The following is a 26,452-nucleotide window of genomic DNA, read 5'->3' on the forward strand; positions in this document are numbered from 1 at the left end:
TTTTCTTGCTGAAAACAGGGTTTTTGGAGGTAGGGAGGCTGGTCTTTGGAGCATTGGCTAGTACTTGCTGGTTCTCCCTGTTGGACATAGCAAGATGGGGGTTTCTGAGGGCAAACTGTATCTTCTGTGGACAAATGCGTTGTGTTTTACGTACCTGAATGCAAAATGTTGTTCTGGTGGATTAGCTCTTACCAAGGAGCTGCACTATTTTTCTTGTAGTAACACGTGTTACTCTCATTGTGGTTAGAGTGGGCATGCTCTGTCTTCTCTGTAGATTTTGGTTGGAGTTGTTTGAGCCCACCTTGCCAGCAAGTGCTGCAGTTTGAGGTTCCAGCTCTAAGACTGAAGCAAAAGAGATTATTTTGGAGTAGGACAGGGAGAAAACCAAGCAGTAAATTCTTACACACATCAGCCAGTTGCTGAGCCACAGGAGCAGAGCTACTGGAGGACAAGAAGACTATTATTTCTGTTTGAATACCCTTTGAATAGGCTATAGGCTCTGGTATCTAAATTTGTTTCACGCATCATTGAACTAGAATCTTTTAGAGGAGGGTCATAGGATTTTGCATGCTTTCTCTGTGTCTCCTGCCTTTGAGTGCTGGTGTGGCACTCACTTTGAAAGTTGAAATGGAAGATTTTATATAAGGCTGAGAAGATAAATATTTTAATATGTTTCTTGAGTCATAGGTATATATAATTAGCCATAAGAAAAAACCCACCCAAGATTGCTTATTTCTGCATGAGAGGAAGGATTGCAGTAGGATTGTAAAAGGAAAGGAGACTTTTTTACGTTTGTGTTTAGAATTTGCGTAGTGAAATGTTCAGAGAAAATAGCTAAGGGTGGAAAAAGCAAAGGTGAGGTCATAGATATGACTAGAGGAAAATGTCTTGCTGAGGAAGCCTAACCAATTGCATGTTCTGTTTTATTTACATTAAGTGAGGAGATATTAGTCAAGAAAATCATGCCTGTATTGTGAGGGAAGGAGAAGTTTGTTTTGTACATGTGTGTGTGAGATAAGCACAGCCAGAAATGGGGTCCCAGAAGTCACGTCTCTAATAGTCTGTAAATAGAAGGCAAATAAAACATGCAAGCTGTACGCATTTCTTGTGGTTCATTCAAGTCTTTCATTGTTGAATGTTGACTTTTAAAAGATCTAACCTCATTTAAAATTTAAGTGTTATTCTGTGTGCAAGATGACCAGAGGTGCAGTGGTGTAAGGGGTGCTGCTTTGGAGTACGCATTTGAAAATACTAGTGATCATCAAGTTATTTTGGTTACGGGGGAGAAATTCTATTTTCAAGTGTACAGGAATGTTTAGGAACTCTTAATCTTGTTTTCTTTTTATTTTTCAATGATCCAAATTAAAACTTCTGTGCATATCTTTTTCTATTTTAGACATCAAAAAATAAAGATGGAAAAGAGCAGAGTGAAGCTATATCACCATCGGAGGAGGAAGAAACTTTCTCTTGGCCTGGTCCTAAAACTGTCGTGCTAAGGAGGACATCTCAGGGCTTTGGCTTCACCTTAAGACATTTCATAGTTTACCCTCCAGAATCTGCGGTTCAGTTTTCTTTTAAAGTAAGTGGAATTAATAATAAAGCACTTTTTATAAAGCCTTGTACCTTTTAGGGTCAAAAATCCAGCTTACTTGAAAGATCCCATGTAAGGTGGGTGGGTTCATGGCATTGTTTGCTGACCTGTTCCAATAAAATGGAATTGACTATGTCAGTCAGTTAAAAATATTTGTATCATGGGTAAGAGCAGTGGTCATTGCAGAACAGGAAAGTATTTCTCTGTACAGATTTTTCTTTTACCCAAAGCCAGTGTCATTAATTAGTCTGTACCTCTTCTAAAGTGTAGATTTAATTTTCAACGGTTTGATGTTTGGGTTTCTTTGTTGTTGTTTTTCCCCTCCCCCCCCCAAACTGAAGTTTGTCACACCATCACACTAAGAGATGAAGAAGAATTAGTTTGCCTTAGTTTCTAACTGAGTATCCTAAAATCAATGTACATTAGAAAGTCAGATTGTGTTTCTATGTTACATTCTTTCTGCTGTAAAGAGCAGCTCTTCATTAGTCAAAAGACAAATATATATACAAGCTATATATAGGCCTACATTAAAAGACAACTTTCTTAAAGTATTTTACATTTTTGTTATTTAAAACAAGAAGATCTAAATGTTAAGTAGCTAACTGGTGTTCCTTGCTCAAAGAGTGTACATGTTCTCTTATGTGTCTGAAGCTTTTGAAAGCTGCTGTAGTATGTGGTGTTGAGAAAAAGTCCATTTAATAATGAGAGGAATTTGAAAATCGAGAGAGGGTGTTTCCTAGAGAGTTCAAATAACACTTGCTCATTTTAAAGGCATCAACTGTAATGGTATTCATGAGCCCTGCTACCCCTCAGTTTTGCTTTTGCTTTTCCAGTTAGGCAGAAGAACAAATTCTTACCAAGCTGGGGAATGGGTATTGAAGCTTTTGGGAAGGAGCATGAAGTTAATTGATTCATGTGTCTCTGCAGGTGTCTTCCAATAAAGTTGTCTGTCTTTGCCTGTCCTTGGTAGCTGTGAGATTTCTTTCGAAGTAGAAAAAGATTTGCAGAAGAAAGTTGGCACAATTTTCCAGTTAACTTCAGCTATTCAGCCTCCACTTGAGTGCCCAAATTTTTTCCTTGACAGGAGTGACTGAAGTTATATGGAAGTGAAGCTATTAGCAGTATCAGGTGATCCTAACATTTCTGTCCTTGAGAACAGGTAATAGCAGTCTCTGGTTGAATTTAGTGTGAAACAGAGGAAGAAGGGTGGGGAATCCTTAGCCTTGAGCAGAACAAATTACATGCACTTGTTAGCATCTCTCAACAAGAGCCCCTCTTGGTGCTGAGGGTGAAAATAAACAGCATGAGCAAGGTTAACCTCCTTAACTAAGAAGTGACTGGATATGTTCTGGAAAAAAGCCATCGCTAGATGTCTCTGAGGGAGTCAATGTGTTTCTCACATGCGAAGGGAGACAGGCACAAAGGAAGGACATTGTAAAAAAGAAATTCTTCTCTCTTCCTCTCTCATTCATATCTGATGGTTTCTGAGAGACCCAAGCAGTTCGTAGTGAGCCTAACACCTGTAAATCTCGAGACTTCTCTTGAAGCTCTAACTCCCTCTTTTTCTGCAAGAGAGATCTTCATGCCTTCTTAATTTTTTTCTCTGTTTCTTCTTGGACATGTTAGAATCTGGTTAATTCATTCCTATTTCTGTCTGTTTTTGAAAAGGAAATGATGGGATAATTGGATAATGTAACACCATTATTCATGGATTCAGTTACATGTAAAGATGGTAAGGTTCATTTGGACAGAGCCCTAGTCTGCACTTCTCTAAACTAAACTGAACAGTTATATTCTCTTTTCTTCTTTTAAATGTCCATGAGGTGAAGCAAAAAAAAAGAACAGATCTTCCAAATTACTACTTAAAAGTCTTCATAATGTGGCTTTTGTGGAAATCTATGTACCTAAGTTACGGTACGAAAGAATGAAATTCACCTATTGTCAGCCTGATCCTAATATGAGGAAATCTGATTTCTCAGCTGTTCAATTAGGATCTTTGATCAGATAAGGTTACCAGCAAATTACAGTCTCTGTCATCGACTGTAAGCTCAAGTATCATTCCTCTCGCTTTCCTCATTGATCAAAATTGTAAGTGCCTCAGAAGTCACAGATGTTTTGTTTTGCACCCCTCAGAGACAGTATAACAATGATGAATATGATTCGGTTTTTTGACTGTTTTGAATCTTGTAGTAGCCTTGTCCCTCCTTCACACTTGAGAATGCAGCCACTGCTGATGTGAGACAGATTACAACTGGATGTTGAAGATGCCCTTGACATAACAGCTGGAGTCACTCAATCCTTGACCTGTTTCTCAGAGCCACAGCCCTTTTGTTATCACAAGTGTCAATGTGATGCTGGTGCTGCCCCTCTAGATCAATGCAGAAGTCTCTACTGTTTACCCCAGGGTGTAAAGCATTTCTAGCTCCTTTAATTTTGTTGGATTTAATTCCTCCCCTCCCCCAAGGTAAGCCTGCCCTATGATCTCTTAAATTTTACAAATCAACATAAACTAGTAGAGGTAGTGAAGAGAAAGAAAATTGTCTAAAAGTACTTTCCTTCAAACACTCTTTCCACATTCTTTGTGGATGTATATGGTTTTGATTTTTTTTAATACCTACTGTAGGTTCCAATTCAGAAATACTAGTGAAAATATTTCCATTCAAAGTTCTGTTCCCGTTGCTTGTGGTTTCTGTGTTTGAAAAAGCTGTTAATGGGTCAGGTGGAATCCTCTGGGAAGAGGAGGACAAGACTCTTCACAAGGGGAGAACAGTGGCATCTCTAGGACATAGAGCGTAATGTTCTTAGCCTGCAGGGTGTGGTAAAGATCACACCACAGCTGCATATTCCATGGGAATTGAAAGGTAAGCTCTTTACATGCTGGAGGATGCTGCTGCTTGGAAAGCCACTGAGGTGAATTTTCTTGGAAGCAAAGAACTGCACACCAGAGGATGTATTGAGTGGAGGAGAGTGGGCATTACTTTATAAAATGTGTAGTCTGTTTTCTGTCTAGGTGTGTTGGTGGTGTTGAGCCGTTTAATTTTGAGAAAGTCAGTGTTCTAGTTGTTAAAAAATAAAACTTCTGTTCAGTTGGAAAGCCTTTTCATTTATTGTCCCAAAGATCTCGCTGCAAGGAAGGAGATCTAGGCAGATCTGCCTCCAAGACCTGGGTGACTACTCTGAGCCCCAAAACACACTTATCTTGATACATGAACACCTAATAGTACTTCAGGTGATATTTTTTTCTTTTTTCTTTTGTGACACCCTTTCCCCATGTGAAAATGATTGGTTATGATCAATTCAGGGAAGTGTCTCTGCATATTTTAAAATGGAGTGCTAGTATGTTGTATTTAAATTCTTTATATTTTTGTTATATATATGTATAATAAAAAAATATCTAATTCTTTTAGCATTCCTTATGTATGTAGTACTTCAGTCTAGGTCAAATTCGGGATATTTTGCTAAGTTCTGCTATCTTTTCATGGTTCCTGCATAAAACAGCTATTTAAGTACAAATCAAGGGTCTCTTTCTCATTGTAATTGGCCTTAATTAACTAACTTATAAACACTGTGATAGGTTATGGAAAAAACTGTTGTCTGGTAGGTCTCTTGGGAGGGACAGCCCTGTGTGAAGGACAGTGTGAAAGATGACCTTGGAAATGGAGGCTGTGGTTTAACACATTTCGTTTTGGCAAAAGTACTTGACTGTGCTTCTGTGGGAACACACACCAAACAGGGAATAGCTGCACATTCAGGAATAACCCATTTATATATTGTCCTTGCTTCCCATGCCTCCTTTCCCTTAAGAAAGTGAATTTGGAGTGTGTGGAAGATTTCTTAAGCTAGCATTGCAAAAAGCAAGTGTTACATAATGCCTTTAACATCAGGTGTTTATTGGAATTTGTTAGAAACACGTTTTTGCATGTGAAGTTTGTTCTCCCAAGTTCATTTGTCTGAGAAGCAAGTAAGTTGTAAAAGAAAACCTTTTCTACGGGTCTGGATGCAGCATATGCTGACATCTTGCCACGTGTAACGGGTGAATGTAGGAGGGAAAGCTGGTTTCAAAACATTTGTGTTATAAAGCATTCATTCCATTTTTCAAGGCCTGATCTCATTGGCTTGATACCATGAAAAACGAATGTTTTGCAGCTGTCTTTGATAACAGAACTTTGCATGGCCAGTGACAAACTGAAAAACCCACTGCAGTGTTTCATAAATTATGGCATTTCTACTCTGGCTAAATCTTCTCTTCAGAATTGTTTGTTATATAGCATCAAATATATATATAGCATCAAATAGCCTCCCATACATGTAACCCAGATTTTTCAGACTATGAGTTCTAATATTTAAAGTCCTAAAGATGTTTTTTCACTTGACAGATTGAGCCACAACTCAAAACATGCAGAAGTTCCATGTCTAATTCTTGGCTGCTGATTGTAGTTCAGAACCAACTGACTGTTACAGGGCTTCAAGAGTAAGCAGTCAATGGTACTTGCCTTCTAGTGTGCCATTTTTACCAAAGTGTAGAGCAGGACTGTCCAACTTAGAGATACGCTGTTTGGGTGGGAATGATATATCATGTCTTTTAAAAAGTAGAATATGTGCTAGATTTTTATAACTTAGTGTTTCAGGTTTGAGGGAGTCCTTTTATTCTTTATTTCTTTGTTCCTTAAAGTTATCTTTCTGTAATGTCTTACAAAGTTCCAGCAGAACTTTTGTATGTCTTGTAAGAAATTTATTGCACCTTGGACAGACTTGCCTCTTCCTCATCAATATATAATGATCTTATCTGGGTCTTACTTCCTCTCTTTCTTCAAGTCTTTCTCTCTTGAATGGATTGCTCAGGGCAGTTTGTAGTTGCTTTGAGCTTATTTAATTTGAAAAACATAGTGATTTTTCTTTAAAGGCAAAATACCTAGAAGTTTGGAATTAGTCCATGTAAAAGTAGGAAGAAATATCCAGGTGACAATTATTTCCATGGTCATTTCTTTGCTCCTTCTTTCCTTCAGGACAAAGCTGTTCTAATTAGCTGAGGTGAATAGTTAGAAATATTTTTCAAATGCTACCTATTAGTCTCAGAAATTGTATTTGATTGAATATTTATTACTCTATGAAGGCTACAGTTTAGAAAGCAAGCAGGTATTTTCCTAATTAGATAATTTTGCTTCTTAAAGGGTAGAATTTTGTAGAGAAGGTTAACCATGCTCTTCATACCAAAATATTGACAAGAATGTAACTTAGGTAATATTTTTTTTTTTAGTTTAAGCATGCCATTTTCCCCCAGTACTTTCCAGTTGTGTGATTTTTGGGATCAGTGTGCAGAAGGAGACTCTTCAAGATTGTCGCTAAATAGTGTTTGGGGTACATACTTTTCCTTAGTAGTATTGAAGGCAAAACAAACTTGATATTTCAAATTTCAGGAAGCATATTCAGATACTGCTTACAAAATATTTTGTATCTCTTGCATATGTAGCTCTGAATCCTGAGATGATTTTAGTGGAACCTTTCCTGCCTGGCTTTCGGTTGAAACATGCTTCCAACAACATGCAGTGCAGTATGAGGCTTCATGGCAGTGTTTCATGGGGTTTGGTACATTTGTTTCTACATAATGATGTTCATGTTGTTTCTGTGGGGATGTTTCATAGGATTGTGCTTAGTTGTTGTTTTTAAAAGAGCTATAATTCTACATTATCAGAACAAAAGCTTTAATTCTTTAAGTTGAATAGTTGTGGAGAAAGTAGGAGGTACCAAAATACAGTTTTAACCTTACCAGTTCACTTCAAGTCTTTGTATCTTAGAGATGCCTATGCATTTTTTTCCATTTATTGAATTTTTAATATGCACTCTTTCTTCCTCTTTAGGATGAAGAGAATGGGAACAGACAAGGTATGTCTTGTTTTTACTCTCTTACAGATCCAATATATTGAATGCTTCAGCTGTGTAATAGACTTGAATTGCTACCTAAGAGCTTGAAATTTAAAATCACTTCAGTGTGAGCATCAAGCTCATTGATTAGTCACTTAATTCTAGATTATGCCAGTCAGTTCCCCTCCATTTTCATAGCTTTCTCCCTCTCACATTGCCTATGTTTGCTTTCTTTCTTAATTCACACATGAACTTATTTTTTATAAATTTATGCTCTATCTCCATCCCAGTTAATTTAAATTTGTCTTTGGTATTTAGCTATTTTCTCATCCATGCTTCTATTTTGCTGATATCTTACTGTTTCCTTAAAAGGGTGAAAAACATATTGATTCAAGGAAGTTGGGTTTTCAGACTGGGAACCCAGTCCCACTTTCTGTTTTCCCAGTGTGTCATGATGGCGAGGTACAGGGGGCAGTGGGATGATTATCTGCACTGTGTGGGGTTCCCCTGGTGCTCTGCCTGACAGGGGCAGTGCAGCTCACTGCTGATGGGGCTGCCCAGAGCTGGGGACAGTGTGGGCTGAGTGCTGCTTCTGCTGGTGGGTTATGATTGCAGCAAAGCATGGTACCTGCTTTCAGTGTACCTTAAATGCCTCCTTCAGTTGGAAGACGAAGGTATGTCTGAACTCCTGTTTCCATTTTCTTTGTGTAGCTGTGATGTATTAGAAGCATTCTGGGAAACATGAATATTTGAACTTTCTTACTTTTTTCTTTTGGAAGCAGATGGATACATCCATTTCATCCTCCTAGTTTTACTCAGCTGTCATCACCTGCATGTTAAACAGTGAGAAGTTAATTTCTTCTTACTTCTTATCGCTCCCCAAACTTGAAACATCCTTTATCTGTTTTGACATACAAAAGGAAAAAAGGCAGATTCTTTCAGGAAGGGAAGGGGAGTTGATCTTCTGTGCCAAACCAGTATGGAAGACACCACTTGTGATCTAGAGAAGTTCTGTGGTATTCTCGTTCTCACAGGGAGAACTCAGGCAGCTAAAGATGTAATGTAGGTCAGTTTATCTAAAATGTTATCTGAAAGCTATTTTTCAGTAGAGGAACAGCAGTGAAGAAATATTTATTTGGTTCGCTATGAGACCTGTGAAGGTGGAAAAAAGATTACTTCGTGAAAATTTTTTGTGTAGCTTCTAAACCTATGAATCACAGCTCAACTGTTGCTTATTTATAGCGCCATAGTATGTTGTATACATTGAAATACAGATCAGAGTGCACAAATTCTTTGGAAGTTAACAGCATTCTCATGAAGGAGAGGAGGTTGGACTTGTCCCCCTGAAAAGAGGAGAAATGGCTGTGAGGTGTCAGTAGAACTTAACCCGCCATTTTTGTATATTAAACCTTTAAAAATAGCAAAATGGGACAAAGTCTGTTAGACACTTTTCTCCAGCATTTGACATGATCTTTGGGGGCATACAGGGGATGAAACTGTTTCGTTTACATTGCTGCAGGTTGTTCCTGTTCCCAAATAAGGGCAGTAGGCAGCTTGTGAGGAGAAAATCATGAAAAGCGCACATCTCATTTTGCATGTTCGCAAAAGTGGTGTTTATTCAGCAGCAGCAGGTAGGCCAGAAGTTCTATGCAGGATTATCTCAGGGTTCTTGGAGCACCTCGCACTGGAGCGCGGGATGGAGCCGCTCCGGTGGGAACTGCGCCTTTGGGGCCGGGCGCCGGAGCCACCTGGTGGCGGGTTCCTGCATTGCAGCGAAATTGGGAAAACCGGCCTCTGCGAAGCCCTGCCGGGATTATCTGAAAACACCCTATTGAAAAACACTTTCCTTTGAAGTTTGTACATGAAAATTCACTTAATTCCCTTGAGCTTTCCTCTCTGAAAGACTAAGCTAAGGGGATCCAAGCATTTCGTTTTTGTGAAGCAGTGTGTGCCAGTGCAGAAGTATCTTTTTTTTTGTATCAGTTTTCAGTGAAAATTTATAGTTACCTGCCCTTTATGCTTTGCTCTTGTCATGGGTTTAGCTTACCTGTTAAAGATGAGGGGTTTTTATCAAATTCAGCATTTATATATTTGACTAGGCGAGTGTGGAGAAAAGCATCTTTGTTGCTATTACCTTTCATTGAGAGCACTTGAATATTTTTCCAAAGGATGAAAACACCTAATTAAGTCTAGAGGGCAGAAGATAAAAGCAGGTACCCTGTTTGACGTGTTCTAATAGTGAAAGCAGTATTTTTGTATGATTTTAGGTTCTGGTATAGAATTTTAGTATATGGTTAGATCAAGCTCCTGGCTTGCATTAACCTTCCTTTTGGTAAGCAGTAAAGTTTCAAAGCATTTGTAGTGAAGGGTAATGCAAATTTGTCCAGGCAAGCTCTAAACTGGGAATGACACAGGAGGAAGATGATGGCCCAAAAGCAAGATTGGGTTGTCAGGCAAAAGAGATAGGATGCTGTGAGGAGGAGACATCTTATGGTCAACAGCTGGGACAGAAGGGGACGTCCTTAACTGTATGCACATGAAAAAGAGAGAGCCTACAGAACAACATCATGGAGCTCTCATGCCTTTTTCAGGAGCTCTCTGAAGCCCCTGCACACTCACACATCACAGAGGGTTGGTGGGATATCTCACAGGAGAGGACCAGGATGCTGCAGTGGATAAGAAGAGGTACTTTGGGAAGAACAGGATGGGAGGCCATGGAGATCAAGTTGCCTCCGTGGCCCAGTTGTGAGACAACAGCAGGGATGCAAGGAGCCCTGGCTTGGGATGGATGGGGAGCTGGCTTAGAGCCTGTGGTCAGGATTTGTGGGCAGTGTTTTGGTGGGTGTCTGCTACTGCCCTCTAATGGAAGAAGTAGCCAAGGCTTTCTTTGGACAAGCGGTGTAGGCTTCACATATGCATGTAGTGTTCCTTGTGGGAGACTTTAGCACCCCGTTATGTGGTAGAAGGGCAACTCAACAGATCTACCATAGATATTTTGTAGTGATTATTTACAATTTTTCAGTTATTTTCATACTTTCACTGCTCCAGTTTGTTGATCTTAAGCCAAGTCATTGAAATGCTTCTCTAGCAGGTGTGTTTTATCAGAAGGTACAGATTTTCCACAGTGGATTCTTTGGTCACTGGTTGGAAACTTTTATCAGCTTCTACTGCTTTCCAGAGAGTCTCTGTTATACTGACCAGCCTGTATTATGTATTTCTTGGAGTTATTACTCCAGTAAATAACTTGGAGTATTTGTTTTGTGTGTTTTGAGGACAGCTTGCCATGAGTTTGGCATTCTTCCTATTATTTGGAGTTGCCCTATTTCAATACTCATTTATTTAAGTGGAATCTCACAGGTAGAAGTCTTCCAGGAGAGCATATTAGGAATATTTGGAGCCAAAGTGAAAAATACCCGTACCTATTAAAAACCTAGCATTCTTATTAGAAACTTGCACTGTCAACACGTGATGAGTGGTGCTGGAGAAAAACTTCATGCCATTTGATTGTGCACTTAGTATGATTCTGTATCTTCTTGTCCTTCAAACATTACTTAAAACTGTGGATGCCAAAATACAAGTTTTGTACATATGAAGGTAGTTCTTTGTATATTGTCCTAAAACATGCTTTCCTTTAAAAAATTTGGCTTGTGTCATAGGTTAGCAAGCATAGTCCCGGAAGGGACGTCCTTGCTAAGGGGTGCTTACAGTTTCCTCTGGGACCTGATAGAACCTATCAGCTGGCCAGTTTGAATATGGACAATTCTCTAAGCCACTTAAAGTTGTGATCACCTCTGTGATCCACATTTAAGAATAGGCAAACTCCCCCCCCAAGCTCTCTCTCGTTTCCGGCGCTGGGACAGGTGGCTGCGGGGCCCGTGTGGGGGCCAGCGGGCCCGGCCAGGCCCTGCTTGGGCCAGGCCGGGCCGGGCCACGGCCATCCTGGAGCCATGGACCTGTTCCAGCCGTGGAACCCCCCCCCCCACTGCCTTGCCGTGGGCAGCCGGAGCGGCTCGGCTCTCCCCCCTCTCCACTTCGATAAGAAAAATTCAACATTCCAGCTGCAAAGCTGCAAGGCTGAGGTGAGATTAACCCTTTTACTGCTGTGAAGAGCTGAAAACCTGAGGGAAGAGAGAGAGGAGATGCTTAAAGCCGAAATTCTGTTGTGAAGCTATGATATATCAGAGTATCCCGTTGTAATTTCATGAAGATATGGGGGGGTGGAGTGTTCAACTCGTAAGCAAAAGCACCTGCGCTGAGATAGGCAGATGCTGACGCAGCTGTAATTTCATGAGAAGTTTGGACAGGGAGAGATGAACCAGATGAGGACTTTTTTGCTCCAAACGGGAAAGGAGAAAACCTCAGTCCCTAGAGATGCTCCCAGAGATAGTCCTAACGATGAAGATGAGGAAGACCCTTTGCTCCCAGGGAAGGAGAAGGGCCTCTGTTTTTTTTCCTGAATTTCCTTAAAATTGTACCCCAAAAAACTTCAAGAGTGGACCCTCGAAAGCAGTTGCAGGAAAAGCTGCAAGTCGGGGGAAAGGACTCACACGCAGGCAGAGAGACTCCTCTTCCTAAATGAACTGAACAATATTTGGAAGTGGGTGGCTGTCTCGTTGTGATAATGTTTTCATAGCATGAGCAAGAAGAGACTTCTCTTTCTAAATGGACTGAACAAGGTTATTATGGCAGTGGTAAACAGACTGAACATCTTAAGGGTTGTCTTTTTACATTGTCAGTGGGAGAAGGGAGGAAGGTGGGGGGAGGAGGAGAGTTCTGAAGGTGGTATAATTTTTTTTTCTTTCCTCTTTTAGGTCTGTTAATAAACTTCTTTATATTCTTTCAAGTTTGGTGCCTGCTTTGCATTTCTCCTAATTCTTATCTCACAGCAGATAAACAGTAATGAGTATTTTGGACCAAACCACTACAGCTTGGTGATCATGATTAAAGTGAACAGTGGATAAGCATAAAGAAACAGACTGAAAGAAATTTTATCTTTCAATAGAACTAAGATATTTTCTGTCTAACACAGTATCTGGGAATCTAGTATCATTATAATCCAGTGTCTTTTGTTTTTTAGTATTATGTTCTTGCTTTTTTGTACTTTTGTCTCTATTTCTATGTAGAAGTAGCTATAGCAACTAGGAGCTCCTTTTTCCATAAAAATGAAAGGCAACTTAAATATATTACTCAGTGTCCTTTTCTGTAGAGACCCAGTGTGCACTTGTTAATGAGACTTCAGACATTTCATTGGGATTTCTACAACATTAAAATTTGATCACCAGGCTTATTATTTTTTAATGTGCCTAAGTATGTACTGAAGTTTCTACCCTTCAGTTGTCTGCACTAAATAGTTGCAATTTATTACCTGGCTTTCTTCAGCTCTGTGCAAGTCTGCTTTGAACAGGGTAGAGCCTTTGAGGGAAGGGTGGAATAAATGCAGGAAAAGTTTCTTTTTCCTTACTGCTGCTTACATAAGGCCTGGAGTTTTTAATGTTTCATTTCTTTTAACAGACTGTTGATTTCTGTAATGTAGTTTGTGTTCTCCCAGGATTTAATTTAATCCCATGTTTTTTAACATCATGGTCTATTGGCTCGATCTGTTATGAAATAAACATATTGTGCCTGTGATGATGGGAACAAGGTAGGTAAGGAACAAGAGAATGAATATGAAAGCAAACATTTGGAAAGGTCATAGATGGCTGGGATGATACAGTCCAAGGTAGAATTAGGAGTAAGAGGCAAGAGGTATGTAACAGTAATACTTTAGGATAGTGCGACAGTAAATGGCCCTCTTCTGTGGATTTTTTTATCCAAGTTAATTTTTTAACACCTAAATGTTGGGAATGCTAAAAGAGGGCTCACTTAGTTTTCTACTGAGACCAGAGCCTGTGCATTCCTTGTTCTCTTATAGTACATCTGGAATGTCTACTGGATTCGTCTTCCAGCTTGTCACATGTGTGTTTTTTCACTGATTTCTATTGAGTTCAAATCATCTTTGACTTCTAATAAAAACATGAAGTGTGATTTCAGAGGATTTCAGGGAGAGTCCGTAGGTTCATTACAACAGATAAAAATTGTATTGCTCTATGCTTATCTAAGGACTACAGTAAATCCTCTAGACTAATAATAGATTAAATTTTAAACTTGAAAAGGTTTTATTTGAGATTTGAGAGAATTGAATAAAGTCATAGTAATGGCAAATAATGCAATGAGAAAACACAGTTTTGGAGAGTTTGTAACTAAGTTGAAACTGTGTTATAATTTTCCGAATTATAATATTGCCAAATTATTTTCTCTTCTTCTCCCCTACCTTGGCATGAAGATCAGGTTGAGTCAAGTGGTTTAACAGAAAAGTAAGCAAAATAAGAAATACCATCTTGGAGTTGCCTAATCAAAATGCCAGAGGTGCTTTGAGAAATAAGAGTGTATTCTTCCTGTGTTAAGAGAGTTGAATGCCAGGTGCTTCTCTGCTAAATGACTCGAGAGCACTAATTTACTTAACATCCTCTTTCAGAGGCTCATCCCTGGCACTGTATTTCAGCTAGTGTTTTTCAGTTGAGTTGCTTTGTGCTTGACAGTAGGTGAAATAAGCTCTGTTGGGGCTGGGCTGGGACCTTTGGGCTCCTTATGAAATTCAGTTTGCAGATTATAATACGCAGAATTATCTTTAGTTGGACTCCCTCAGTCAGATCTAATCCTGACAGGTTTGTGATTTATATTTAATTATATGAAATCTCAGTTAATAAATGTAAGTTTTGCTGTACTTTTAGCACTCTCTTTTTGAGTAGTTTGGGAAATGATTAACAGGTTTTTGACTGAGTAATCGATTTGAAGCATTTGCCCTGCTGTATCTGTTCCCCCTCCCTTTGCCTGAAAGACATCCCAAGAATCAGTGCCACTCAGCATTGTTGAAGCAGTGGAGGTCAAATGCTTTGGATACCCAAAAGCATACTTGCAGATCTTCATGCTCAAGAGGAATGTTCCTCCTCCTTAAGTCAGAGAAAGATGTACATAAGAGCCTGTCTTAATTGACTGATTTGAGGTGTTTCATGGGGCTGGTTTCTTAAATGGAAAAGTGAAAGTCATCCTTTTGCTGTCTGCTGAGCATAGGGCTAGGAGCAAAAATGTTCTACAAAAGGTTATTTTACAAACCTCAATAGACTTTATTGAATCCCTGTGTTACAAGGACTTCTAAGTGCAGTTCAGCTGTCCTGAGCAGAAGATTTTTTTTTTCCCCCCTCTTGAGGAAGAGGATAAATGGCATATTTTTAAGCAGTGGCTAGTTTGGAGAGACTTTGTAAGAAAGTATGTATTATACTGTGTCCCAACACTTGCTGCTTTGTGCTCTTCTGGTCAAAAAGAAAGGAAGAGCTCTGCTAGCAGTCGCACTTTAGCGTGAGATTTTTTTTTTTCCTTTTTTCCTTTCCTATTCCAAATGTAAAGGTTGTCCTTTTTGTAGTCTTCATGACTCAGATGTTTTAGTCTGTGTTTTATATCAAAAGGTTAATGACTTCAGAGAAGTGAAGTGCTTGTTGCTAGGTTGTAATGTGTTGGTAGATTTGATAGCATAACTTCTGCTGTGTCATTTTGTTTTCCAGGTGAATCATAAAGCAGTACAGTAATACTGTCTGGTCTGTAAGGAGTAGTGTAAAAACTGAGTCATGGTTACTGCATTTGATATAATACTAGTTATGTTCCTTGTAACAGCTGTATTTCAAACTATGTTTTTAGGGGATTAAGATAGAATTGGCACCTAGATAAAATTAATTTGTGTCAAGTTTGGGGGAGTCAGGAGAAGGTTTGCTGAATATCAGCCCCCAGATGTAAGTCAGTTTTAAATATTAACTAGTCTTGATTTTACTGTTCTGTTTAAAAGCAGTAGTATTTTTTTTTTTTTTAATATGCCCTTTTATTAGGGAGAGCATGTTTGAATTCTATTGTTTTGTAAATGTGAGAGTTGCTAGTACAACATATGCCCCTCTGCCACCCACTTCTGGCCTCTTAAACATTTGTCAGGAAAACTTCCTTGTAACTTAGCAATGGGAGACTTGCTTTCTCCTGTCAGACTGTGAAGGCATTATTGACTTGAAGTCTCAGCTTGTAGATCCAGGTAGTATAAAGGTTAGATTTTAAATGATTTAATGATATGTGTTATAAATAGTCTTTATTTTGCAGTCATTTGAACAAAAGTTAAAACAAGACACTAATTGTATTTTGTAGATTTCACTGTGATCTCACTGGTTATTGAAGGTGGCATGTAGTTTATGATTAATTAGAAGATTTGCATAGAATTACGAAAACTATATTGGCTTGGAAAAATGTCGCAATAAACTGATACTTGTCTTACATTTGATTTACAGGTGTTTGTGCTTCTTCAGACTACTTTTCTTAACGTTGGTTATCTAGACTAAGGACTTTAGTATTAAGACTCTCCTGTGCTGCAGTGGGGATCCTGCAACATGCATATATCAAACCAGGAGTCCAGTAGAAAGGAAATATATATGGACAGACAGATTCTTGCTTGCTGTTTCAGAGAGATGTTTATTTCTCCAGCCGCATGGCCGGAGCTCTGCCAAGGAACTGTTCCAGTCACGGGACCAAGGGTCCTTCTGCCCGCGCAGGGAACACAAACCAACCAATGGGAACGAGGCTGAGCAGGGGCAGGGAAACCCCGTGTCTGTGCCCTCAGGGCCCCTCTCCCAGGGCTCCATGGCAGGGGAGGGACCCCAACATTTCACCCGTTTTATTTTAATAAAAGGAGAATGAAAACAACTGGATAAACATAACAAGAACAGTTTCAAAACAAAACAAGCCACCCTCCTGAGTCTTTAAATGTCCAAACAGATTCTGTGGAACATCTTAGGGCTGACAGAAGGGAGACAGGACTCTCTGAGCATGCTTTGTGGGGAAACTGAGGCAGGAGAGGGTTTAACTTCTTCCCTCCCCCTTTTCATCCCCCACTTGGCATTGGAAAGGGATTTTTGGGGAAACAATTGGCAAAAGCATGGTTTTGTGAGGGAAACCATGGATGAAAAAATGGATTGGGAATACACTGGGGGTAATAGGACATAGGGTAAAAGGGAAAGGTGGGATTAGGAAAGGGAGACTGTAGGGGGGGTTTACAATGGAGATATTGTCTAACATGACTACGATTTTTTGCATATATACTGCCTTTCACAGAAACACCATCAGACCCAGTGACCTGCGATGTTTGTAACCCTTTTCTACCTCGTATAATTTTGAATTCCACCACCTCTCCATCTCCCAAGCTTGGGATGCATTTTTCAGGGTTATTCTTTTTAATAGCAGTTCTATGCACGAATATGTCTTGCTGGTTGTCACACCTTGTTATAAAACCACAATTTTGCTTAACATTATACCATTTTACTATCCCTAAGATCTTAATTACTATGATCTTTTCCTTTTTCCGAGTGGCTGCTGTTTTCTGTCTCGCTGCGTCTTTGCTCTCTCCTTCGGTTGCTCCCGTGTTGGAATTGTCGGGGCTGCTCGTGCCTGCGCGCTCTTCCCGGGGTCGCGTTCGGGGCTGCGCGGGCCGGGCCGGGCCGTGCCGCTCAGTTCTCCGTGCGTCGCCTCCTCTGGTCGCAGCTTCGCTGCCGCTGCCGGCGCTGTACCCACGTCTCGGCCGGGCCCCTGAGCGACGACCCCCCCGCGCCCTGCTCCAGCGCGCGTTTCGGCTGGGCGCGGCTCCGCTCCACCGCCATCGCCGCCCGCCGCCGCCCGCGCGCCGCCCTCTCGGCCGGGCGTTCACGGGGCTCGCTCCACCACGCGCTGCGCGGGGCCGGGCGGGCACTGCCGGGTCCCGCCGCTCCCGCTGTGCCTCGCTCCACCGCCGACACTGCGGCTCGCGTGGCTCCGCCTGCGCGCAGGAACTGCCTCGCTGCTGCTCACAGAGCGCTCGGTGCACGTGGCCTGGGCCGCACGGTCCCTGCGCCAGGCTTCCCTTCGCCAGGACACAGCTGACATTGCTCAACAGTCCTCGGTAACTAAATAATATTCACGAAAATATTTTTCCATCGGCATATATTTTGACTCCAGTATTAACTGTGTCCAAACAGTTTTCCAAAAGCCCTTCGTAAGAATTAAATCCCAAGAAACATAGAAAAAGTTCTTAAATAACCATGCCAGGAAGTGTTTTAGTTCTTTCTGAGCTTGAATCAAGCTAAAATTCACAAATCGTTGTTCAAGAATCATTTTAAGTTTAAGATAAATGTCCATATGTGGCTCTGAGAGCCAAGAGTCTTCCCACGGTTCTTCCATAGTTTAGATATGGAATAGCAAAGCAAAACCAAGAAGAGGAATCCAAAGTTTCCAGAGTTTACTCACACAAATCAGTCGCTTAGGGATCGGGGATCGTTCTTCTCTCAATTCTCCACCATTATGTTGCAGTGGGGATACTGCAACACGCATATATCAAAACCAGGAGTCCCGTGGAAAGGAAATATATAGGACAGACAGATTCTTGATAGCTGTTTCAGAGAGATGTTTATTTCTCCAGCCGCATGGCCGGGGCTCTGCCGAGGAACTGTTCCAGTCACGGGCCCAAGGGTCCTTCTGCCCGCGCAGGGAACACAAACCAACCAATGGGAACGAGGCTGATCAGGGGCAGGGAAACCCCGTGTCTGTGCCCTCAGGGCCCCTCTCCCAGGGCTACACGGCGGGGGGAGGAGACCCCAACACTGCTGATTCCGTACTATCCTTGTTTAAGCCAATTAATTTTTGCCTTGAGCCTTCTATATACAGGGATTTATTTTTATTTCCTTGTTTCTAATGATGCTGAATCTCCGAATTAGAAGTTCAGACACCTGTTTGCTTACTCGGAAGTTCTGTTTTCATTTGGATAACATCATTGAAGGGAGTTATTGCACTGCAAGGAGTATTTTAGTTGTTCTGTTAGCAAAACTATACTAGTGACTGGATGAAAACTTGCCTTTCAGTTTATCCTGACTGGTGACCATTTACTCATGCTGGAAATTTTTGTGTGCTTACAAAACTGATACAGGAAAGAACAACTTGATGGACTTTCCAGTTTCTGATCAGCTGAGTTGTGTACTTACCAACTTTGCTTTTTTCTTTTTATTGTCCTTATGTAAGACTATATCTCTTTATAGCTACATTTATGGGGGAATAAATTACAAATTAAGTTATTTTTACAGAAGTTGTGCTTTTCATCTGTGCTGTTTCCTTGCACATGTGAATGTGTTACTGGCAACTCACACTTTGTCTATTCTTTGTGTGTGCATGATGTCTTACTTTTCGCTTGCAGTTGAAGATTTGGGAGAAAAATTGTTGTATTTGCTGATAGCCTGCAATGTAATGCTCAATTACAAAGTTGTTTTCAAAAGTATGGAGAAGGGGGAAGGAGGCAAAATCATACGCAGTAATGAGCACTGGAAAAGCACAAATAAGGCTTATGTGTCTTACAAATGAGAGGTCTGAGGTGCTTTTACTGTTCTTAGTTGTATCACCTTGTCAGGAATTTCTGGCATGCTCCAAAACATTGATCTTTTCAATGTTAGAAACAAAAATCATGAATCCTGACAGTATGTAGTGCAGAGCTGGAGAACTTAGTGTAAAACTTGGGCTATTACAGTCTCTTCTAGATTGTGGCATTTAGGAGGGAAGTTTAAGCTCTCATTTCTAGACAGCATCTTGCTTTTGCCTGGTGAGTGGATGCAGACAGGACCACATGAAGATTTAGGCACAATTAAATTGGAGTGTAGTGAGCGTTAAATTTTGAGACACGAGGTGAGTTATTAGGTAATCCATTTTACTTGAGATTTATTTCTGTGATGATTGAGTGCACATCTACAAGATTTATTCCTTCTCAGCTGATCTGAAGAAAGTACTGTTAGCTTCTACTGTCAAAAAATACTGCTTAGCTTTGCTTGAGTTTCAAACTCAAAAGTATAAATCTACATTTTGAGGTTGTGTATTCAAGGAAGTTCATTTATATGTTACTGATTAAAAAAAGATTTGGTTTGTATCCAAGTATGTAAAAGATCAAGGAGAAATGAAGAACATATATTCATCTACCAGAGCTTGAGAGTTCTAAGATTTCTTCTTGTTTCTACTTGTATTTGGATATTACTGATATTACTAATATTATGAACTTGCAAATGTAATCAATATTTTGAACTTTTTATTCTGATTTTTTGCCCCTAAATTGATTTTTTAGTGTGGTGGCTGACCTTTTTTAGGAAGTAAGAATGACTGTGTAACGTAGCCTCCTTCTGCAAGTAGGTCAAAGAACCAAGTTTAATGTGCAATTAGCTTTCTGAATTGATTCATAAAATAGCTGTGGAAATGTGAAGTGAGTGCCCATAATGTCTGGGTGTAGCTGACAGGCAGGTCAGATGTCAGGGAAGCCTGCAGTCTCTGGTCTCCATAAATCGTTGCAAGTTTTCCCTCTTACTCAGAAGTGGGAAGTGTACTAAAGGAGTTCTGTCTTGCATGCTGAATGGGAGTAACCTTATCTGCCTGACCTCTTGGTTTGCATGTTCAGGTGTGGACAAGGCATAAAGCAGCACTTGAGTATTAAGCAAACCAGCAGTAACATTTTTTTGAAGAGTATTTTATAAAGGAAGCTGAAATGTGATAAATTAAATGTGCCATGGGAGCTGTATTATTTTTATTTTACTTGCCACTTTTGGAAATGCATGTGCCTTCAGTAAAAGATAAATGGCAGCACTGGGAAGGGTGTCTGGTGGTCCTATAAAAGGTCATATTTTAACTTCATTCTTGTAAGCGGTTGAAGCAACCTTTTCTCATGTTATCTGGGTAGATTAATCTTGAAGCTTCTCTAAACTTGCTGAAATGTTGCTGGCTTTTTAAAAGACAAGACCCATCATATGTTCAGTGTCTATTTAAATCTGCAGATTAAAAATGACAGATATTAACTTTGGCTCACAAAGAGCATTTTGTATGTCTTGTAGCTGTATCCCGCTAATCAAATTTTAAGTATTTGGGGACTGAGCTGCCAGCTGGAGTTTCTTGATTTGTAATTCAGTTGCTTTATATATAGAATTTATCTGATTCTATCAAATAAACTTTTTGATTATTTGCTCCCAATCTCGAACTATTTTGAGAAGGCCATTTGGAGCCACATGAGTAAGCCATTTTGTTGAACTGTTTTATGGTGAAATGGCAGGACACTGGGGGTCTGCACAATAAAGGCATTAGGCTAAAACTAGTATCTGAAAAATGTGAATCGGGGGTGATCTGGCTTTTTGCAGTTTATTAAAGTTTTTCAAATGAGCTTTGCCCACATGGAAACTGAACTTAAAAAAGAGGTAAAGGGGGACCTTATATTCAATAAATACTACTGTGGTTTATTAAACATTTTAGGTGGGACATTTAAAGCTATAGGGAAAGTACTTCCAAAAGCAGGGCCATTTGTGCCTACGTCAAAGGTCAGTCATTTCAGAAATGGTTAGAACCTAGTAGCTCCAGTTTTAAGGAGTTGTTTCTTTATCAGCAATGCCAGTTTAAAGCAATTCCTTTATTCTCTCCTCCTGTGCCTTCTTTTGCTGCAGTTTAAACCTCTCTCTCTTCACTTTGGCAGGGTTTCCTGCTAAACTGGAACAGACTCAGCTTATTTTCGTGCTGTGTCAGTTCCTTGGGCTGGCTCATCATGTAGCCTCCAAAAGTGGCATTTCCCTAGCTGAGAGTGTGCACCAGAAATACTGGAGCCAGGAGTCAGGAGGGACCAAGGCTATCAAAGCCAGCCCTGGCACTGTAAGACTGTGTTTATCTGGCTGTAGCCTTTCAGGTTCTGCCACTGGTTCTGTCAGCACTGAACCATGTAGGGCTATTATTCTTTTATTTATTTATTTTTCATTATTGGTGGGTGGTTTTCTTTGGGGGGTGTTGAATGTTTGGGTTTTTGGGGGGGTTTGGTTTGTTTCTGTTTTTTTAACTTCGCTGGCATAATGATTGCATGAGTGAAGCTGTGTAGATGCTGTAAAATGGCTTACTCCATCTGCGTGCAAACATAGGACAGCAACACTGTATTTTAGCCTGCAGTATAACTGTGGAGTTTTTTGTTGGTGTTTTTGTTTGTTTTACTGTACACACACCCACCCTCCTATCTTGATTTTCAGAAGCTGTGGCTACTTAACAAAGAATTACTTAACTTTGGTGACAGGCTTGTAAAAGCAAAAAGTACATGTGTTTCTGGAAGTATAGAAATTAAGAGTGTATTGAGAAAGCAAGAAAATACAGCTGTATGTGGTTTCTAACTGCTGTAGATTAACTTGAAGTTGTGTATGTACAGATATGTACAGCATGTGCAGGCATATGATGTGCATATAATTTGAATTATAAATTTCGTTTTGAACCTTGGTAAATCTTCAGGAAAACTTTAGACCTCATCTTGGAGTTTCTGAAATGCACTTGGAAAATCAGTTTTGTGGTCCATGAGAACTGTAACTCAATGTTATGTTTTTTCCTTCAAAGGGCAGATTTTAAAATATTATTTTTCAGTTTCCATTACATTACTATTTCTTTCTCTATATGTCTCTGTGAATGCAGCAGGATTACATCACAAAATATTTTTAAAGTAAAAACACTGTAATGCAGTATAATGAAATGCTGTTAAGAGATACTCTTTCTTTCTCAGGAAAACAAAGAAACAGACTGGAGCCAATGGATACCATATTCGTTAAACAAGTTAAAGAGGGTGGACCTGCTTTTGAAGCTGGGCTGTGCACAGGTACTGTTCAATAGCATATTTGTGTGCATGATATAAAATACTTATGGTTTAAGTTGCTATTACATAGTTCTATGTTCCATTTAAACCTTGTTCTTTCCTTTAGAAACTTTTATGTTGTCCTCCAGTATTTTCACCTTGGAAACACTGTTTTGCTTATTAAGGCATTAAAGTCTTTGTATTTTTGATTTATTATCTTGAAAAGAGTAATAAAATACGTGAAGAAGAGGCAAAAAAAGGAAAATAATGTCTGTAAGCTCCCATTTCTTTTGGTTTGGGACAAATTGATAACCTGGAACCATTCAGGTCTTTGTACATTAAATAAAATTTTTCTACTCTACGTCCTTTAAATCAAATAGGAACAGTCCAAGTCTCTCTATTCTTACAAAATTCTGTTCAGTTGTTCATTTAATCAAACTGGAGAACAGAAAACGTGGGATTTTTTTGTGAAGTGTATCGTATCTTCACTTAAGTGCTGAAGGAAGAAAAAAGCTGTATTAGAATAGAAAATGTTACAGGTGATAAAATTACATACATAGATGGATACCACTATGAACCCAGGTTTCTTAAAAATATGGCAGAACTTGTATTCTATAAAAGGCTTGTGCCTTTACAGGATGTAGATCTATTTTTTCAAGAATTCTTTACATCCATTTGACTGGAATAGAATAAGTTTTATAAATGTTCTTCCTAAAGAAAGACAAAGTTTCTAGGTTGATCAGTTTAAAAACAGTTCTAGATCCTACTTGTACACCATAAGGGTTTTGGGGTTTTTTTTTAACTCCTCCTTAAATAGTTATTTAGAGAAGGGCTACTTTGGCAAAATTTGATTGCTATTATATAAAGAAATGTTTTAGCTTGATAAAACACAGCATATGTTGAACTTGTACAGAGGAACCATGTTAATTTCTGCTCTGTTCAGTGTCTGCCAAATTGAGAGAGATGAAATCTGTAGAGAATATTTTATTTTTAGTTACAGAAGAGATTTTTAGGAGCCCAGAATGAAGAGCAGAAAACAAATGAGAGAAGACATTTTTAATAACTAGAATATTCTTCTTAAACACACTGCTTATAGCCGTTGTATCTAATTAGGTCATGCCAGTATTTCTTGTTTATGAATTTTAGGTCGAAATATAATATCAAGACAGAGATACAGTAATATAAAACACTCAGGGAAAAATCAGTCAGGTTGATGGCTTAACCTCTGATACAGACACTGTATATACATTTCTTATTTTGTAGAATCAACTGTATTTTTTTTTCCTAATGTAACTTCGCTCTGTTTCATGGTTACACAAATGAAAATACTTGAAGATTGAGTTTGAGTTTAGAAGTTATGTTTGTCCTTTGTAATACTGAAAGTCTCACTGTAAGTTTCATCACCCGTGATAAATGAGCTCCATTTCAGGAGCTTACTTGGCTGCTACTCACCAGAAAGCTTGAAATATTCTTGCAAATCTGAGCAGTAAGGAAAAATATCTTAAATATAAGACAGTCCATTCTGAAGAATTCTTGGATGCTCCTGTAAAATCATTTTTGTTAGAGTTACAAAGGTAATACTTCCCCCATATTTAACCTCTGAGGCATTTCATTAAAAATAACATATGTGGGAGTTCATAAATTTTAGAAATATTGAAATACAAACAGCCAAAACAGATCTACATTCCCCGTGTCTTGATCTTTGTGCTGTCATTTATCTGTATGCAAGAATATAAAGAACTAAAACGTGTGTGGAAGAGGCATTCTGATTAATTTCTACTGTGATCAAAATATGTAGCAGGCCACCAGACTGATGGAGAGCTGTTAGAAAAAGCCTTCATGTGTCTGTATCCTTTTTTGCACTACAGGCACTGACTTCCCCTTTCTATGTACCTGAAATAGAACAAAGTTTTACTTGCAGAGTTGTCTGTGCTCATGTCATTTATGTAACCAGTTCTGCAGTGTGTCCCCATCAGATCTTTTGGCAGATCCATTGGATGCATATTTCAAGTAGACTTGTGTCACTGTTGTGTGTAATCTAGTCTGCTTCTGTGAAAAATAAAAGCTGCACAAGTATAGATAAAATTTTATGACCTACTCTAAAGATACTCCTAATTATAGTTTTTAGTGGGAATACTGAGTAAAGATCTACATCTGTGGCAATGTAGCCCACATTACAGGCTGTTCTTAAACAGCCTGGAAAAGAGCCAGCTGAAGTCCCAGAGAAAGATCTGGTGTGTTCTGCGGAAGTTTTGCAATATGACTGAGCCAGGACCGGGTTCAGAGCTTGTTGCTATCAAGCTTTCTTTCATTGCTTAGGAAGCATTAGACAAAACCTGAAGAGTTCTTTCAGGCAGTAAAAAATTAAGCAGTAACCAGTGGATGAAGGGGAATAGGTATACTTTTATAAAGTTGAAAACATCACACCAGTTTGTTTGCATGATGTTCACATTATGTGTGCAGACCAAATTAAAAAGTCAGCTCTGTGTAGGTTGTTAATCCTTGGGGTCTGTACGGGGAACCTCCACAGAGTACGAGCATTTAAAGCGTTATTGTCCCCAAGTCAGGCCGAGCATTCAGAGTGAACAGCATTTTCCTTGCTTTGATTTGATCATGCCAGAAGCACAGAAAGGGCTTTCAGTTTCTAAAGCAGTGTTGAAAAAGCCATTCCCTTTGCCTCACTTTGCACAGGTCCTTTCTTACAGCTCTTCTTCCTCCGGTAGCTTTTCGAAGCTTCCTCCCTATAATCCTTCAGACCATTTTCTCCTCGTTAAGAAATTCAAGATTCTTTTCTGCTCTTCTGATCAGAGATGTCTTAAATACCATTTGGTCAAAAGAACAGGGTAGGTTTGTCACCACAAGCTAAAAATAGCTCTATAGCTCTACACAATATATTTGACAATTAATTTATGAGAAGTATATGAAGCTCTTGAGGAAGGTGCAACTACTGGGAGAAATCTTATAAAAGTGATATTAGATCTAAAGATTGGTGGGTATTAATAAGGAATAGCCATTTACCATTGTCCAAGATGCATTGAACAGATAGTAATGTCTTGGAAACAGCCCAGATTATTCTGAGAAGGGAGGAAATTGGAGCCTTTCAAAATGTTTGTTCCTTATTTGTAATAAGGGAGAAGCACAGAATTGCAGTATTTGCTGCTATGAAAGGAGAGTTAAAGTTTGGTTTTATTTTAAGTGCTGGAATGAAATCACAGAATATTCAGAGTTGGAAGGGACCCGCAAGGATCATCGAATCCAACTCTTAAGTGAATGGCCCATAGGGGGTTGAACCAGTGGCGTTGGTATTTTTAGCACCCTGCTCTGACCAGCTGGGCTAATCCCAGGGAATTATATCTGCTTATAATTTATTTAGGAATAGGGCAGAGCTGTTAGTGTGTGTTGCCATACATTGATAGCTTTATTGTGAAGATGGGATACATAAGTGAGCCTCTGGTGTATCTTACAGCTGCTTGTAGTTTTCTTTCTATGACTACCCGGGTTATTAATTTGAAAGTTTAGAGTAAGATAAATGTCTGAAAATGTTCAGGGAAAAGAGGAGAAATTTGGCATCCTGTGTATGGTTACGTGTAGTTGTATTGTGCATCTTCTGGTGGTTTTTTTTTTTTTTTTTTTTTTTATTTCTAAGGAAGACTTAACCTTGAATTTAACATATTGGTATTCTTGATTATTGTGAAGTACAGAAGTACAAAGTAAAAACTGTTTAAAAAACATCTAGACAAACTAATTTCAGTTACAACTTTTCCCTCTACAGGTGACAGAATTATAAAAGTCAATGGAGAAAGTGTTATTGGGAAGACATATTCTCAAGTCATTGCTCTAATACAGAACAGGTAAGATAATAGTATTTCATTATGTGCCACACTTCTGGTATACTAAGCATGAAATGACCACTTATGGAAGTTTTGAAAAGTCATCATATTACTGAATTTTCACTCATACACACTCCATTTTATTATTTCTTTTCTTCATGTATTTGCTGAATGCTGAGAAAAGGTTGAGAATATGGGTGCTGCATTGTACCACAGTCCTTTTATTGTCAGTACTTGTCCCTTGTTAGCGAGTAACACCACGTGATATAGAGGAGATCTGAACTTAAAATAGACAGATTAGGTATACATACATGTATACAATCAATTGGAGAATAAGATTATAAATTCTACCTTGCTTATGATATCTGAGAACTAGAAATCAGTGTATCTGGTGAAGGAAAAAAATTATGCTAGTGCACACCTGCAGAATATCTGCAGTAAGTCTTTGCTTTCCTCTGTTTT

General features: G+C 39.3%; 1 protein-coding gene across 6 annotated transcripts in view; it reads left to right on the forward strand.

Annotated features, from left to right (window-relative positions):
* ARHGAP21 (Rho GTPase activating protein 21) overlaps window positions 1-26,452 on the forward strand; it is a 120,971-nt gene that overhangs the window by 46,960 nt on the left and 47,559 nt on the right. For all 6 annotated transcript variants that reach the window (XM_039548498.1, XM_039548497.1, XM_039548500.1 and 3 more), the window contains 4 exons: window positions 1,397-1,579; window positions 7,450-7,474; window positions 22,092-22,184; window positions 25,933-26,011. In XM_039548498.1, coding sequence (XP_039404432.1) covers window positions 1,397-1,579; window positions 7,450-7,474; window positions 22,092-22,184; window positions 25,933-26,011 — 380 coding nt within the window. The remainder of the gene's footprint in view (window positions 1-1,396; window positions 1,580-7,449; window positions 7,475-22,091; window positions 22,185-25,932; window positions 26,012-26,452) is intronic.

Source organism: Corvus cornix, chromosome 2 (genome assembly GCF_000738735.6).
Source record: "Corvus cornix cornix isolate S_Up_H32 chromosome 2, ASM73873v5, whole genome shotgun sequence".
Lineage (NCBI taxonomy): Eukaryota > Metazoa > Chordata > Aves > Passeriformes > Corvidae > Corvus > Corvus cornix.